At 50.5% G+C, this 16,507-nt stretch overlaps 3 protein-coding genes across 3 annotated transcripts; 2 read left to right on the forward strand and 1 right to left on the reverse strand.

Annotated features, from left to right (window-relative positions):
- Positions 1 to 2,448: 2,448 nt before the first annotated feature.
- Positions 2,449 to 8,209, forward strand: pkhB (putative sensor histidine kinase/response regulator; the record flags this gene model as incomplete). Its single annotated transcript, XM_073740117.1, has 3 exons — positions 2,449 to 7,680; positions 7,753 to 7,866; positions 7,919 to 8,209. The coding sequence occupies 3 exons, from the start codon at positions 2,449 to 2,451 to the stop codon at positions 8,207 to 8,209; spliced, it is 5,637 nt and encodes a 1,878-aa protein (XP_073600234.1).
- Positions 8,210 to 12,643: 4,434 nt separating this feature from the next.
- Positions 12,644 to 13,906, forward strand: BDW70DRAFT_63985 (KxDL motif-containing protein). Its single transcript, XM_073744445.1, has 3 exons — positions 12,644 to 13,087; positions 13,206 to 13,358; positions 13,557 to 13,906. Exons 1-3 carry the CDS (start codon positions 12,780 to 12,782, stop codon positions 13,636 to 13,638), a joined length of 543 nt encoding a protein of 180 aa, XP_073600235.1. The 5' UTR covers positions 12,644 to 12,779; the 3' UTR covers positions 13,639 to 13,906.
- Positions 13,907 to 14,679: 773 nt separating this feature from the next.
- On the reverse strand, positions 14,680 to 15,647 carry BDW70DRAFT_127709 (uncharacterized protein). The gene has a single exon (XM_073735306.1). It carries the CDS (start codon positions 15,588 to 15,590, stop codon positions 14,823 to 14,825), a length of 768 nt encoding a protein of 255 aa, XP_073600236.1. The 5' UTR covers positions 15,591 to 15,647; the 3' UTR covers positions 14,680 to 14,822.
- Positions 15,648 to 16,507: the final 860 nt, after the last annotated feature.

Consider the following 16,507-nt stretch of genomic DNA (forward strand, 5'->3'; position numbering starts at 1 on the left):
AGCGTCCCTGGCAGTCGTGAGACCGCGATCGCGGAATATATATATCGGCACCCGAACAGACCACTCTGTGGTAGTACCCCATAATCTGGGGCTTTATAACCCACAACGGTATCAAATTATGTTTCACAGTGCTGAGTCCACATATTTTAAAGATTCTAAAGGCAAGAGATTGATCCATCGGACTAAGCGTTGTTTCAGCCATCCAAACAACGTTTTCAGGCTCCAGGTCTTGGCTACGAAGCAATTAATGGAAGCCTTGTCAAGGCGGTCCCGTGATCCTCCTAATGCGTATCATGAGCAAGATCAACGCGTGCCTTGGAAGTAGAGATTTAGAAGTGGTCGAGAATCTTCTGGTGGGCTGATAGAGTTCATGGGCAAGACATAATTAGGTTCATGATGACATGGTTAAACCATGGCCAAGGATATAACCGCCTGACCGCTCTGCTTGCTCTGGTTTAACTGGTACACTCTCTTACTGGTACTCGTGCGCATCGGATGTGGGTTGTGGACAGCCCTGGCGGCTGACCAACGATGGGATGGAGTATGTGGAATATGTACCGAGTACAAAAGACATGACTGGCATAGCCAATTGTGGGGATCAGGAGTGGCTACTTTCAATAATTCGCAACGCACTAGTTCGAGGCAGCCTATACCGTCACAGTAGGAGTAGTAGTCTTGCTTCGATCAGCTTCACTATTACTATTCCCCTGCCTGATCTTTCCCTGCCATTCTCAGTTTGGACTGAGTTTAGAGATAGGGATGCCCTATACGCCGTTTTTGACGGGTTCGAGGCAGGAGTCACTCCTATGAATGTTGCTCCCAGCAAAGCGAGTACCAGATCTGATTGCCGATCAGGACACCACTTCGCGATATTGCCTTTTGCGGTGAGAGGGGTTTACCTACAAATGAGAAATGGTTCCAGTCAGACATTGCTCTGAGCAGAGGCGTTGCTGGTCGGGGGGTTGTACCTACCTACCATTGATCGAAGAGGAAGATGCAGCGGCAAAAGCGTTATTACATCACTCCTTTCATCATCCCGAACGAACGTTGGTATTCGGGTACTGTAATGGTTTCGTACTGGGTCTCTTCACCTGGACTACCAGCCAGCCCTGCTTCAGCCAAGCTCTTGAAAATTATGTAGGATAATAAGAAAAACCCATCTTCGGCTGGCAGAAAGAGATCCAGGTCAGCCGCCCGCGAGAAGTCGTAGAGTGTCACAGGTCTGGTGTGTTATCCACTGTTCTGGTACCGTACTTACGGAGTACTACTGAGGGTCGATCCCAGTTCCCACCACGCGGCCTCCAACTGAGAAATTCCATGAACCATTGTCCTCTTCTCTTTTCTGAAAGTTACTTGAAAGCTCTTCGGTAACTCGAGCCGCTAATCGACCTCATTCTCCAATAGTATGAGCAGTTGGGTTAGGTACTATTAATCTGTCTCCGTACCTTGCGCTATCCAACTTCCAGTCCGATTTCTCGCCGGCGCGCCCTGGAGTTCAACCCTCTAACGCAACTCCCTAGGACGGGTGTACGTACATACTGCCTTTAAGCCCTCTGAGAATTTCTCGCGCCTGTCAGACTCAATCGTCATCTGCGGCATAGTAGCAGCCTTTCGGCTTACCGGCGGACTCAGCCCAGCCATTCTTCTGTCGAGTCGTTCGTCGTTTGTTACCGCGGTTTCAGACCCCAGGTCTTGCCTACTACGTCATACTCCCGGCCGGCGCCCCAGAAGACAGGGCCCGTTTTCTTCTATCCATTCCTTTCCCACCTTCAAGAATCACGCCGTGACTGGAATCGCTGGCGATCTGTAAGAAGGTTAACTCTGAGCACCGCTCAACTCCTCGTGGTGCTGAACTGGAGCAGCAGAAAAAGGTCAGTAACCAGAATACCATCTCCTTGTCGTTTGGAACCACCGCTGCCGACTCTTTCATCTATACACCGCTCAACGGTCCCTTCATCGGGTCACCTGTTCTTGCCTTTCTTGCGCTTGCTACTCTCCGGCCCTGCAAATTCTCCAACCTCTCTGCTCTCCTTGCCTTTTCTTCTTTCTCTGCTCTTTTGCTCTTCCCCTCGCTTTGATTTTATGCTTCGCGTCTTCCCCCACTCATTCTTGACTCATAGACTGGTAGTTTCGTGACTTTTTTTTGTGGACTGCACGCCAATCTGCTCCCCCCTTAAGCCCTCCACACCCCTCTTCTTTTGGTTTTCTGTATACATTTGTCTCCATTTTATATATACACATATCTCTCTTAGGAGGAGCATCTGTCTCCCTGTTCCTCACCTTCCAATCGCGTTCACCCTGCCTTTTCTGATTTGACGTGTCCCCGACCTTACCTCACTGATCGCGGGCCTTTTCCGTCCGAGCGATGAGTCCGTTATTCACCTTTGTGGACTTGGATTTTCGCCCAGGATCATTGAATTACTGCCCGGCGGTAGGAGGAAGTGCATCATGGGCGATGTTCACAGCATGAGGACACCTCCACTTCCATCGCCGGCTCAGGCTCCCTCGCCTGTTGCCGCTCCTCAGTCCCACCACCGTTTCTTCTCCCAGACACTCTCCAGTTTTGCCCACGATGAAAGCGCATACTCAACTGGTGGATTTTACGGATCGGAAGATGACAGTTGGAAAGCTAACGCTCCGCATTATTCTGCCACGTCCGAACAGGCCGCGAATCATCGTCGAATATCCGCCTCAACCAGGAAAGAGAATTTGGATGCAAGGAACAGATCTGAGGGGGACCTGGTTCGCACCCAGCCGACCCTGAAAGAACTCCGCCGGCAGATGGAAGATTTGCTTGCATATCAGCAGATGCGAAATTCCGAGAACCAAGGCGCTTCAGTACCTCAAGAAACCGCTCCGTCGCAGGGTTCCGTTTCATCCGTTTCCCAGGAGTCGACCAAGAAGAGACGCATCTCAAATGTATTATCGCCGCAAGTCGTACCATCCCTTACAGGAGCGCCCGATTCAGCCGGTTCCAGCGGCACAATTAGAGGCACGGATTCGCAGACAACTCCTGAAGCCTGTCCAGATAGAACACCGTCTTACCCGTTTCCAGAGATGCCCCCGCAAACCACGAAACAGAAGTTCTTCTCCCAGCTAAACAATGGTTCTTTCAAGCTGACTTTGCCCGCTGATAAATTAAAGGGCGCTGTCGCATCGCCATATATCCCGGTCGAAGGGCAGACTGCCCCAGGGATACCTTCCGCTTCCAACAGCGCCTTTGTGCCGCCAGACCACAAGCCTGTGGCGGAAGACCCGGCCTACCCAAGTCCGAACCTCTACGAGCTCACGCTACAACTTAATGCCGACCCAGGCCTTGAGGCCTGGTGGGCTAATACCGTCCATATTCTGCGGACTCATTATGGAATGGAGCGGGCGTCACTCGCTGTACCGGGGGACTCGACGGACCTGGAGAACGTTCCATGGGGCCAGAAGGCCGTTTTTAATGAAAATATTCCTGAAACAGACCAACCGTGTGGCTCACTGAATGACGCAAGTGCAACTGAGGAGTTAGATCGGAACGTCTCCAAACAAACAGACAAAGAAAAGGAGGTGTCCGTCGTGCCAGATTTCGCGAATGGACCCCCAAAACCAGCCAGCTCCGTGGCACGACCGCCGCTGTTAGCACGCCATTCTTTTGCGGGATTCGGCAAAGACAGAAAGAGGAATGACGAAGATGTACTGCTTCGAACAAAGAGTCCAATCAAATCGGATACACCGCACAGGAAAGAACATAGGCAAAACCCGACGCCTGCTCAGACTGTTCCTTTGGACGCTTCGAATTCGTCTCAGCACACTGGCCGGCTCACTGTGTTTCATACGACTAGGCCGCTGGAGCTGGAACCGGATCCTCTGATCAAGCGAACTGGCGTAGTGAAATTATTCGGGCGCACGAAACCTGTGATCTTGACTCGAGAGTACTCTCACGCTTCGGCGTCCAAACTCCCTTATGACGTCCCTGTGCAAACTCCTGAAGATAAAGTTCAAGTGACTCCTACGGCCGAGCCTTCTCACATATCTGCTCCGTTAAGCAAGGCCGTTTCAACAAACTCAGGGGTGTCTGCTCTCCAAGCCCAGCGACTCCCTTTGATGCAGTTCCTTGATGAATATGAACAAGTCCCGCCATCCCCTTGGTCTCAATCGCCAGCTCCTTCTCCAGCGCCTCGCGGCCATCCTGAGCAAAATCCTTTCTTCTCCAATCATACTGTGGATGAAGCCGCTTTCGCTAAACATCCACCATTACATGATTATTCAAATCCGCATCCTTTAGAGGCCATTGGTGTTGACCTGGCAAAATCTGTTGTGCACATTCCATTACTACATGCTGGGCCCTCAAAACAGTCGACTTCATCGCCCTTGAGGTTCCCTGTCGCCGTCATTTCGATTTTATCATCAATTATACCGTATCCTACCAACCTGAGACAATCTTTAGCCTATCTTATGCCTCATCTCACGACTTCATTCTGTCTGGCCCAGCACTACAGTCAACTTGAACGGCAGTTTGCTTCTAGCCTGGAAGCTCCTCGCTTCGCCAATTTCCTCGGCATCGGCGGAACATTCTCAGATGAGAGCAGCGAGTTAGAACTCGCGGCTGGTCTCAGTAACCATGTCAGTTACACGGGACCGGATGATGGTTCTCTGTCCGCAAGGGCAAGTCTATCTAGCCCTGATGACAGAGCAAGCTCGGTCAGATATAGTCCCTCTGTCTCGGCGCTAGGGACTCCCTACCTTGATCCGAACATACCCGGCACAACCGGTAACATACTTGAATCCCCCGGACTAAGTGCGAGGTTTTCCGGCAAAGAACCAGACAGCTATTTTGGGATCCAACGCTCGAAATCGACCCGTGATGCTTCCAGTCAGCATAAGTCCCGTTTGGCAAGAGTGAAAGAGGCCGCGACTTCTCCTTCCGCGATCTCTCCAGGAAAAGTATGCGATACTGTTACCCAAGATCCAAATATTACGGTTCCCTCGCCTCATGAGACTAAATCGTCGTCTATCGTGTCACCGACGCAGACATCTTCCCGACATCACTCTAATAACTCTTTCTACGCCCAGCTCCAACGCGAGTCGCGTCCGTTTACAGACGCTGTGGCGCAGCTCATGCTAAATTCTGTCCCATTACATCTCTTCCTAGCCAAGCCTCAGAGTGGAGAGGTTATCTGGACCAACTCCAAATTCGATGCTTATAGGCGGAGCCAACCTCAAGAGCAAAAGTTGAGGGATCCCTGGCAGAACATCCACGATAGCGAACGCGATAATGTAGCCGCGAAGTGGGCAAAAGCGCTACTTACAGGCTCACAGTTCACAGAGCGTGTTCGCGTCAAACGGTTCAACGATGAGTCGGCCTACCGCTGGTTCATTTTCCGTGCCAATCCCCTGCTGTCATCAACAGGGGAAGTCCTGTACTGGATTGGATCCTTCCTCGACATTCATGAGCAGCACGTCACTGAGCTGAAGGCTGCCCAGGAGCGAGAGAGATTTGCAATCGATGCCAAGTATCGGGCGTTCTCAAATTCAGTCCCGCAGATAGTGTTTGAAGCAACCGAAGTCAGGGGCCTTATCTTTGTGAACGAGCAATGGCATTTATACACAGGCCAGAATCTTGAGGATGCTCTCAACTTTGGCTTTGCAAAGCACGTACATCACGATGATCTAGAAAAATGCGGTTTACTCTCCATTTATCTCGCCTCCGGAGCGCAGAGGAATCCCACAGCTGCCCAGTCATCGGAGCAGCCGCCTGAGCCCTCGGGACCGAGGGCAGAAAACCAAGAGGCTCGTTTTGGTAATCGTCTAGATGAGCTAGTCAAGCGGGGTGTCGCTTCCGTACAGCGAGATGAAAATGGTCGCGTATTCTACTCGACGGAAATCAGGCTTCGTTCAAAGGGAGGCGATTTTCGATGGCACCTTGTCCGCCTGGTTCGGGTCGAAACCAGCAGCTTTGGGAGCGGCGAGGCTTCTTGGTACGGCACTTGTACTGATATTAATGATCGCAAGAATCTTGAAAGGGAACTCAACAAGGCAATGCAACAGCTCAACAACCAAATGGAATCAAAGACAAAATTTTTCAGCAATATGTCGCACGAAATACGTACACCCCTCAACGGCATCCTTGGCACCATTCCATTCATTCTTGATACGTCCCTAGACACAGACCAGAGGCGAATGCTCGATACCATTCAGAACAGTTCGACGAATCTCCGCGAATTGGTTGACAATATTCTGGATGTGTCTAGGGTTGAAGCTGGGAAAATGTCGTTGGTCAGTTCCTGGTTTCATGTGCGATCGGTGATCGAAGATGTGATCGATACAGTCTCATCTAGGGCAATCGACAAAGGCCTTGAAATGAATTATCTCATGGACGTGGATGTTCCGCCTATGGTTATCGGTGATAGGTTCCGTATCCGACAGATATTGATAAACCTTGTTGGCAATGCAGTCAAATTCACCGCTCAGGGGGAAATTCATATCCGTTGTTCTATCTATCACGATCCTAATGCTATCCACAAACCGACTGAGATTCTCATGAACTTTGACGTTGTCGATACTGGTAAGGGCTTCAGCGCTCAGGATGCCGAGCGTCTAATGCAACGGTTCAGTCAATTGGGAACGAACGCCTCACAACAGAATGCGGGTAGTGGACTTGGACTGTTCCTGTCTAAGCAGCTGGTCGAGATGCATGGTGGCCGGTTGACACCGAGCAGCAAGGAAGGACAAGGTGCCAAATTCTCGTTCTTTGTCAAGGTCGATGCACCGCCGCCGCCTGCTCCTGGCGAGGGAAGTTTTGCTCGAGAAACGCGTGCGCCTTCTAAAACCAGTTCTTTTCAGAAGTTGCTTTTCTCGTCTGAGGTATTGGATCCCAAAATATCGGAAGCTATCGACCTTCACTCGGCACCCGAATCTCCGCTTTCTCAGCCGCCAAACAGTTCAGAGCCTTCTGCTCGCCTGGGTCTAGGCAGCTCATCAGCGCGCTCGTCGTTTTCTTTCGCGTTGCCGACCCCTGATTTACATAGCTTTGACCCTATGGCTAGAATCGACGCCTCGAAATCAGCAACTGGTCAACCTGAAGCCTCCGTTTCCCCAGATTCCGGCATTGCAAGTGAGGTTGAAACGACACCGCAGCCCCCAGAGTTAGACAGCACGTATTCCATAGTCATCCTTTGCCCGTTGGAGAACACTCGCAAAGCCATTACACAGCATATCGAGCAAGTGGTTCCGCATGAAATACAACACTCAATCACATCGTTTATTGATGTCGAGGACTGGAAGGATTCAGCAGACTTTGATTCTGGTTCTCGTATTACTCACTTAGTCCTCAATCTACCTAATGTTGATGAAGTTCTGGAGGTGATTAATTATGTTGCGGCCCGCGAACTACATATGGCACCTACTCTTGTTATCATATCCGACCTCTACCAGAAGCGGGAAATCAACGCCCATATCAAGCAGCTTTCCGCCAGTGGAAAGCGCGTCTTCACCGTTCCGAAGCCTGTCAAACCCTCTGCGTTTTCGCCGATATTCGATCCTGGCAACAGGAGAGATCTCAGCAAGGATAGGAATCAAGATATGGCGCGTGCAATCAACAATAACTTCAAGACCATGTCTAAGATGGTGAAAGAGGTGATCGGGAACAAGGGTTACCGGGTGTTGCTCGTTGAAGACGATGAAACGAACCGCATGGTATGTCAATTCGGACCCTCGTCTTGGCAATATTGCTTTCCTGTGTTCACAGATTTTGCTGACAATTCTTAGGTTATGATGAAGTATCTCGACAAGATCAAGGTCATGGCCGAAACCGCCGGGGATGGGCAGCAGTGCACAGACATGGTATTCTCTAAAGAGCCAGGATACTACTCTCTAATCATCGTGAGTGTACGACATTTTCTAATCTTGAAACACCTAACTAATAATTTTATAGTGCGATATTCAAATGCCCATTAAGAACGGTTACGAAACTTGCCGCGAGATTCGCAAGTGGGAAATGAAGAATCATTACCCCCAGATACCGATCATGGCCCTTTCGGCAAATGCGATGACGGACCAAATTGAAGACGCCGCACGCGCCGGTTTCAATGACTATGTTACGAAACCAATCAAGCACAACGAGCTAGGGAAGATGATGATGGGCCTTCTCGATCCCGGACGCCCGCTGCTTCTCCTCCGCGATCGGCTTAAGGAAGGAAGTGAGGGAAGACATCGCACTGGTTAAGAGAGCTACAGCCAATGGCTAAAACCAGTTACGTCCTATCAAACTCGCGCTGCGGATGCGCCACCGAAACGCCATGCCTGGAAACGTCCTCCGTGGACATGACATGACGTTTCTGTGTTCTTTTGTTCATATTGCTCTTGAATTTGCGACGACGGAGGCCTGCGCGCAGGGAGGCGCACCGGGTTGGTTATTAAGGCTCTACTTCCACTTGATTTGGGCCTGTTCTCGTCCGCTTGCCTAAACAGTCGCGGACTTTTCTCGTCTCTTTCTCGTCCTTTTTCTCCTCTTTTACCCTCGTGCATCTGCATTTGGCTTTGCGTGTTATGGATACCTATGAGCATCAAGGGGGCCTGCAATTTCAGGAGTATTGTTCTTTTGGACCTTTCAACCCATTGTATGGCGTCAATTTCCGGCTTTGATCAGGGTTGCTTTTGCTTTCTTGGGCAGTATCTACTACCTAATATCTTCCATCATCTTCCTCTTCCCGCTGTTGCCTGAGTTACCCTGAACGACAGGCTATACTATACCACGTTATCTTCTTACCTTCGGCACTCTGTATTCTCACAAACATGCATTTTTTTTCTGCCCTCTTTAACACCATCATGCTCTTTTCGTGTGCTTGCCTTTCCTTACGCATTGCTCCCCTTTCCGACTCATGCTTTCCTCATCTTTTCTCTTGGCCAGAGTAGAGAAAATGTCTTTTGCTCTATATGATTGATTGATTGACTGATTGGTGATATACGTTGTGCTGGGATGATTGTTTAGATATGGGGCAGTTATAGTTGATACTTCTGAAAGGATACCCGCCTGAGATAGCAATTTGATGCAATTCTTCATGCCTATAACCTGCATTGGTCATTGCGAGAGACTAATATAGCGTGAAAAGGGAGGGCTCCCCCAGAGAGTTAAGGTGTACCAACAGGTATTTGATAAATTTACGAATTATTGCTATGTTTAGATGGAACGTATCCAACCATTACTTGATGATTATGAATTCCTGCATGCCCATGCGCATCCTCGGGCGTCGTGACACGGTCCAGCGCCTCACAGCACCTCATCCAGCCCTATCTTCTTTCACTATGAGCCGGATGGGAAGGAAGATACTTGGAAATACCACCCAGGCTTGAGCGACAGCTTTTGCAAGCCTTCGCGAAGGGAAAATGGAACACCAAAGTTCATGCGAAATCTCGATTGAACCCGTTAAAGCGCTGGCTCACTTAGGCGAAGAACCTAGGGTACGGACTGCGCGGAGTTGACTACGCGGAGTACACGCGACTCCAGCTCGACACTCGCGCGACACGTGTTGCACAGTAAAAGGGCGTATTGAATCCTGATTCCCGGGCAGGGTCCAGGTATGCTGTTGTTCTTGAACGTTAATGGTTCGACGCTAGCCTAGACTAGATTCGGAATCATCTTGGCCAGAAGGAGAAAGCGCTGCATGCTCTCCAACTTCATCAGTCAGCCCATCCGTTATCAGATTACCGTCACATTCGCGCGGTTCTCCGGACTTCAAAGGACCAGAAAACCATTCCATGGACGAGCGGGATAGGGTTCAGAAGCTGCGAGCTAGTTCAATTTTGACACGACGGCTGGTTGGTTTGGACAGAGGAGGCATGTATCTAACTGTCCAAGTTGCATGTGGCGGTGAAGAACTGTGCAAGAACAAACCAACGATAGGCAAACCTCCACGTAACCCCACAATCCTTGCATCCACCATTGCAATTCGGGGCACCTTCAGGCGTCAAACTGATTGTCTCTCGTGAAGGAGTGATGGTTCTGATGATCCTGGGTGAATTCTGCGCACCACAAACCAAAGTTCTTTAGGACGATCAGAGTTGGAAGCGCGACCACTACACTGTCGATCAGCCATCGTCAAATCTGCTTCCTGTCCGCAGATGCTCAAGGCCAAACTTAATTGACGAGCAAAAGTAAAGTGAAGCAAAATGTACCAGGTGGGCGGGCGAGCGATGTTGTCGAGCCGATGCAACATGAGCGAAATGTTGAGCAGAATGGTGCATAAGACTATTCAAGCAAAACAAGCAGGATGTTCCGTGATCCGCAAGGTTGTTCCTCGAGATTCACAAAAAAATAATAAAAAGCAAACAAACTAAGAGGCGGCTCTCGCCTTCAGGGCCAAAGCTGTTGGAAGAGCGTGCGCGTCCGATAACTGCGGAAAAAAAAAGAGCATGAAGCAGACCTAGTATCGCAAAAATTGGAAGCGGTCGAGATCATGGGTTGAGAATCTGTATCAACTAACTGAAAATCCCTTACCAAGCTCTGGTTCTTGCGTTTCGCATTATTGAGCTTCTGTGCCACCCGATTTCCCGTTGGGCTGGTGTGAGAGGGAAGACAGCGTCATCCCATCGGGGTCAATCTGTGCAGCTTCTCTGTTTGGTAGAGCTCAGGCGCCCTCCGAAAGAGAAACGAGGGCTGACCAACGGGGTAAAGGCGACAGCCGTGACGGCGCGACGCAGCAACAAGATGTTGGGCGTTGATAACGCTTGATGATTGCATGCGAGACCCTGTGAGGTGGGATTTCGAAGGGGTTCAGTGGCTTCGGCGGATAAAGGTGGATGTCATCGTGAGAATATCCAAGAACTTGAGTGGTGTTTAATTATCTTACCCGGATCAATGGTCCAGTCGAAGACGAGCAGACATGCACTCGCGTCCGAGGCCGCCATATCATGTCAGCAGGCGAAGTTGGGTGATGATTCGTGCCAATTTTGTCTAGATGGTTTGTTTCTCCACTCTTTGCTGTGCCATTTTCCCGCCTTGAAGGCCCTGAGAGCAGAAAGAGATTCACACAGTAAAGCTGCCGTCAGCCTCTGTTTGGCGGCTGATTAGGTTGCCTGTGCCTGTAAATTGGTCGAAGCAGGTCCGCCTGCAAGAGTTTTCGTCCAGGTTCCTAGGCTGGCCGCGTCTAAAGCGCTTGCCGCCGTCTGTTTTCCCGCAAATCTGTTCTAAAAGCCTCCCTCCGGATGAGGCTGTTTCCTGGAAGTCGAGGTCCAAGCGGATGAACAACCGTCAAATTGCGCACATCGGGAACACTTAATCGCCAACTCATCCAACCTTCCTTCACTCAGGCAGAATGAGGATTCTCTCTCGTTACACGGTCCCAGTTTCTTTCCAGATGTCGTGCCACCCGCTCAGTTTCAGGCTCTCGGTATTGGGATGGTAATAGACAAGACCTGGTGCCGAAGTTCGAGGCGTTCGGCGCACTCTTGGGCCTCGCTCCGGCCACAGTTTATGCACTGCTGTCCAACTAGTTGCCTTGACAATTGATAATCTCCCGACTTTTATTCAGGTTCGAACTCTGTGATTGCGTCAGCCCCGCATTTCAGACTGCATTCTTCCAGACTGTCGAAGAGATGCGAAGAGAAAACGGCAGCGGAAGGTATTGGGCACGAAAATCACAGGCTTACAAGTGCGGAAGAAAGTACCCATGATGACATGACCCTACCTCGACCACTTCCCCCAACGTCGCCTGCAGTGACGATGCTTTTATTCTGAAGAGAACAAGAAGCGTCAGACATCCATTTTTTTCACGAACGGGATTACCAACCGGTGTATGTTCGAACAGATTCAATAAAAAGGTGATTCGATGCTTCGGCATTAAGCGGCTCTGTAGCTGTCATATGCGCCGTCTTTCTTTGCTCTGTGATTCTCTCAGGCGTCCATACTTTTCCAGCCACCCAGCCCCCCGATATTGGCTTGAAGCGACCCCCTGATGCTCATGTAAAAGCGAGAAAAGAAACCTTCTAAAAAGACAAGATTCGGATACCGGTTAGGCTGGGAGGACTCTCATGGAGTAGAGAAAGCGGATGGGAAGTTGTGTGAAAATAAGTCATCACCGGCGGCCGAGCCTCCTTCTATAAGACTCTTGGACGGACAGACATGCCTTCCCGCGTCCCTCCCGCCTGCTTTATACATTTTTCATGCGTCCCCACGTCCGATTCCTTTACAGCCCGACGGAATTGGGAAGGGAAAAACTGAGACAAATTCAACGCCCGAGATCCCCGACTTGCCACTCGCATGTGGGCTTGTGTCTCAATGCCGGAGTGATTGTGAGGGCTGGACCAGTCCTTGGACATCGATTTGGCTCCTTTAGCTCCTCGTCTTTCCACCTAGAGCGGGGTCGTTTCGGGACGAGGAACGAATTGGCGACCAGAAATTGGGGAGGGGCGGAATTGGGGGGTTGGGCTTGAAGGGAACTGGCCGGACCTGGAGGAGGGGGGGTTAGGGAGTACGGGAAAAAAGCCGCTGTGATAGTCATCCACCCAATGATTGACCTGGCCATCCCATTCACCCCTTCCTCTACTCCCTCTCCTGTCCTCGTCACCGTCTTCGAGACGGGTTCCGCCGGATGGAAGACTCTCCGCGGAGGGCTATAAAAGCCGTCAACTTTCGTGCTGTCGTCGTCCTCCCTCCCTCTTCCTTTTCCATCTTTCAAGCTTTCCTTCCACCTGAGACTTCATAAAGCGTCACTGCTTTTCTTCAAGGACTCCCTTCGCATACTTAACTCCACAGATTGCTTCTTTTGTCAACCTATTCAAGCCTTCATCTTTCCACAATGGCAACCCACACCTACCAATCCCCTGCTCTTCCAATGAATGTTCCCTCAAAAACCCCGGGTCCTGCCAGCCTCTACCCTATCAGCCGAGTGTCAGGCTCCCCGCCAGATCTGTCCGACGCAAGCACCACGACAGGCAGCCGCACCTCTGGCGGGTTCAGCTACAGCACCGGAAGCGCAAGCGGCGACTATGAGTCTAGCTCGGGCTCCTTCTCGAGTGTAGACGTTGTGGACGTTCTCAATGATCGTTTGCAAAACGCGTTCGACCCCACACCATTGGACAAGGGGTTAGCTATGCAAGCGCAAGCGTAAGTACTCCTGGCATCCCCTGGGCGGAGAGTGACCCTTTCGCTCTCGATATACGTGAGCTCGGAAATGGCGGAGACGGAAGAAGTCGAAGAAATGGACTAATCGATGAAATAACAGCTCTGGCCAGCTCAATGCCAAGCAGCATGAGCTCCTCGAATTGCAAGCTCTCGCCCAAAGACGCTTGAAAGGCGTGCGCTCAAGTTTCGCCGACGGAATCAAAGTCGCTCGGGAGACCAAGCGAGATTTGGAATGGACGCAAAAGCGTGTGAGGTGAGGTTTCGTCCCATTTCTTGCCCTTGGATCCCATGCCCTTTTTGCACCAGCCGCAAGTCGTCAGGTTCCGCTCCGCTCCGCCATCATAGCAACTCTTGGCGGATTGGCCGCTAGCAATGTGATCGGACCCCGCAGAGGAAGAATTAGCGCCCTCTCAGTGTGATTCACGCAAGCTGACAAGTCTATGAAATTTAGCATATTGAAATCGAAGGCTGAAAGCCTTCGCCCCGACGAATACCGGCGAGCTTCGAAGAAGTATACGTTGGACGACAATTAGTCTCCGTCAAGACTGGGTTTCTTGCTTTCTTTCCGCTCATCTGTTTTGGCTCTCTAAAGAACCAACATATGAACTTTGTAACGACACTGACGATCACTTCATTTCTTCTTCACACGGGTTTGAATACCAGGGATATTGGGTATTTCTAGGGTTTGCTCTTTTCACGGTTAAATTTGCGTTCGGTCTTGGTTTGGGTTGGGACAGTTCTCTTTTATTGCATCTTCTGTACTAAAGCTGGGCTTTCAGTCACTTTGATAGTGTGTTTAACGGGCCAAATATAACTGTTGAGCCGTATTAAGTTGCGTTTCCTGCAAATGAAGGGTGGTCAGCGAAATGCAGCAAAGTCAAACTAACACAACCCCTGTACAGAGTAGCTTACCTCGCCGGCCGCAGTGGCACTACGGTAGAAAACGGGGTCACTGCATATGCTTCTGCGCCCCTAGAATCGGCCCCGACCATTGACTATACGTGGCCCTAATGTATGATTCCCGCTCCACGTGTTGTAGGCACATGGTGAGCAGGAGGACTGGGAGTACCCCTGCCCGACTTGAAGACAACAGTCGCCCTTTCATCGCGCCTCAGTCGACCGTCTGTGTCTTCCATGTCCAGGCCCAATTCGAAAAGAGACCAGACCTAACCAGGAGTAATCTATGCAGTCCTCTGCTGCAGCTGACCGCAGGGAATTGAATGACAAGCCGCAGTCAGATCCCTGACCAAACAATTGTCATTTAACGCACGAGCTGTTGCAAGTTTCACCACTAAACCTCCGCCCCGCCCCCTTCATTTTGTTTATTGCGCTGTTTAGTAAGTAGTGCGTCCCATCAGGCACCAAGCACCCAACTTGCTGACGTTAGGCATCAAAAGTGGAAGAATAGATCCGTCAAGGGGTCATCTAAACATCACGTGATTTTACCGGAAGAGGAAAGCGTCCAGGCTTGGCATGGTTTAAGCCATGTGACAATTGTGCAGACTCTCAGATTCGTCATGTACTAAAAGTTAATTGTGCAATTGACTTTAACCTTTACGGGCTCAAACTAATAGGCCTACCCTATTATGTCACTAAGAGATGCGAGCTAACAGGGAAAATCAACTAACTTAAAACATCCATCAAATGCAAGCGAACACGTCCTTTGCCGAGTCTCATGATTCTATGCGAAAGACGTATGGTTAGGTCAAGCATACGTTCAGAATCGGCTCATAAGGTCGGGCGGACGGATACAAGGGACTGGCTTCACATCTTTCCACGGGTCTCCTATGAAGCAAGGAATGAAATACACCTTAACATTGCCACTGATCTTAACCCCGTGAGCCAGTCTTCTCAGCTCGTCCGCCCCGAACCGAGTACCATTTTGAGCTGTATACATTGCCTGTTCGCGGGGGCGCTCCCGGGAGCGCTGCTTGCGTTCCATAGAGCCCTTTTCTGAGGGGTAGGTGTGACGTTCACAGGAGCCCTGGTGTTCTCTAGAAGGCTGACGTGCGTGGGAAGGATGCCGTGCTTGAGAATCCTGGTGTTTCTCAGAGGGTTGTTGTGCGTGAGAAGACTGAAGTGCCTGTGCGGGCTGCGGCTCTTTAGAGGGCCGCAGTTCCTGGGCCAGGCGTCCTTGGGAATATTGCCGTTCGTGTGAGGTCTGGCGCCTACGGGATCTCTGGCGCTCATGATCATGCTGCAGCTCCCTGGACTTTATTCCTCTACTCCCTGTTTTCCTGCTGCTTGTTCCTGGCTGGACAACGGGCGTATTGCTGTTCTCGGAGAATGGAGCAGGTGTATGGCCTTCTAAGTAAACAGAAGTTAGCGATCCTGATATGGAGCTGGGTATCAGTAGCGAATATGCAAGCGAACCTACCTTCGTTGCTATTGTCAGTCTTGCCTTTGGATTGTTGATTGTGGCCATTATTCGCAAGTGAAATGCTCCCTTGAACAATACTTGCTCGCTTGAAGTTCTTCCTCCCATACCCTCTGCTGTCCTTCGACGTAATAGTACTATCGGCCTTGGCTGCCTTGGTCTGCTGGACATGACCATCGTTGTCCGAACTTGTCGTCGCCTGGGCGTCTGTTGCTCTATCCGAGTGCTCTCCTAGTAGCGTTCTACCATCTTTAGACGTAGCCCTATCCCGCAACTTCTCGGCCTTGGGATACTGAATAGAGTCTTTATTTGCCAGCTTAGGAGTTGTGTGAACATAGGCTGCTCCTGCATTTTGTTCCACCAATGACGATCTATCATCGCCTGATGTCGCCTTTTTTCTTGCATCGTTCAATTCGGCCTGACGGCGGCTATCGTGAACCGGCTTAATCTTCACTCGACCACTGCCAGGCTTATCAAAGCGCTCCCCTAATAACACTCTGACATCTCCCGATAATATGCTTCTCTTGGTCTCAGTGTTATTTCCTTCATGCAGTGCAGTTAGCGCATTTGATTGCTCTGGGCTCCGTAAAGATCTAGCTTTCCACTCCTCGAATAACAAAGAGCGTCTGTTCGGGATTCGGCCTTGCACATTGGCATTGACATTTGCATTAGAAACTGTGAAAGCTTGATGATGAAGGAGGGGCTGAGACTCTGTCTGCTGTTTCTCCGCCGCTTGAGGCTGCCATGTCTGCTCCATCAGCGAGGTTGGCGCATGCTCTTTAGGGATCATCTGGTAGTTGCTGACGGATTCGGGGGGCCATTCTTCGCGGAAGTCGTTATCTTGTTGGGGCATTTGCTTTTTCTTGAAAATATGCGTGGACATAACTTGGTCGGACATCGTGGTTGAGTGACTTGTGTCGGTGCTCGTTTGCCTGGGCCTAACTGCTAGCCTGGTACGTAAAGGAGGTGCCAAACACGATTGTAATAATATTGATGGAGGGGGAAGGGACGAATGTGATAAATGA

Source organism: Aspergillus foveolatus, assembly GCF_047715535.1.
Source record: "Aspergillus foveolatus strain CBS 279.81 unplaced genomic scaffold BDW70scaffold_3, whole genome shotgun sequence".
Classification (NCBI taxonomy): domain Eukaryota; kingdom Fungi; phylum Ascomycota; class Eurotiomycetes; order Eurotiales; family Aspergillaceae; genus Aspergillus; species Aspergillus foveolatus.

Bases quoted from the DNA above. Each gene is read 5' to 3' on its own strand.
- BDW70DRAFT_127709 (XM_073735306.1), bottom strand. From the start codon at position 15,590: ATGGGAGGAAGAACTTCAAGCGAGCAAGTATTGTTCAAGGGAGCATTT.
- BDW70DRAFT_63985 (XM_073744445.1), top strand. From the start codon at position 12,780: ATGGCAACCCACACCTACCAATCCCCTGCTCTTCCAATGAATGTTCCC. The intron at 13,088-13,205 runs GTAAGTACTCCT...ATGAAATAACAG, and splicing joins TTAGCTATGCAAGCGCAAGC to CTCTGGCCAGCTCAATGCCA. The intron at 13,359-13,556 runs GTGAGGTTTCGT...TATGAAATTTAG, and splicing joins TGGACGCAAAAGCGTGTGAG to CATATTGAAATCGAAGGCTG.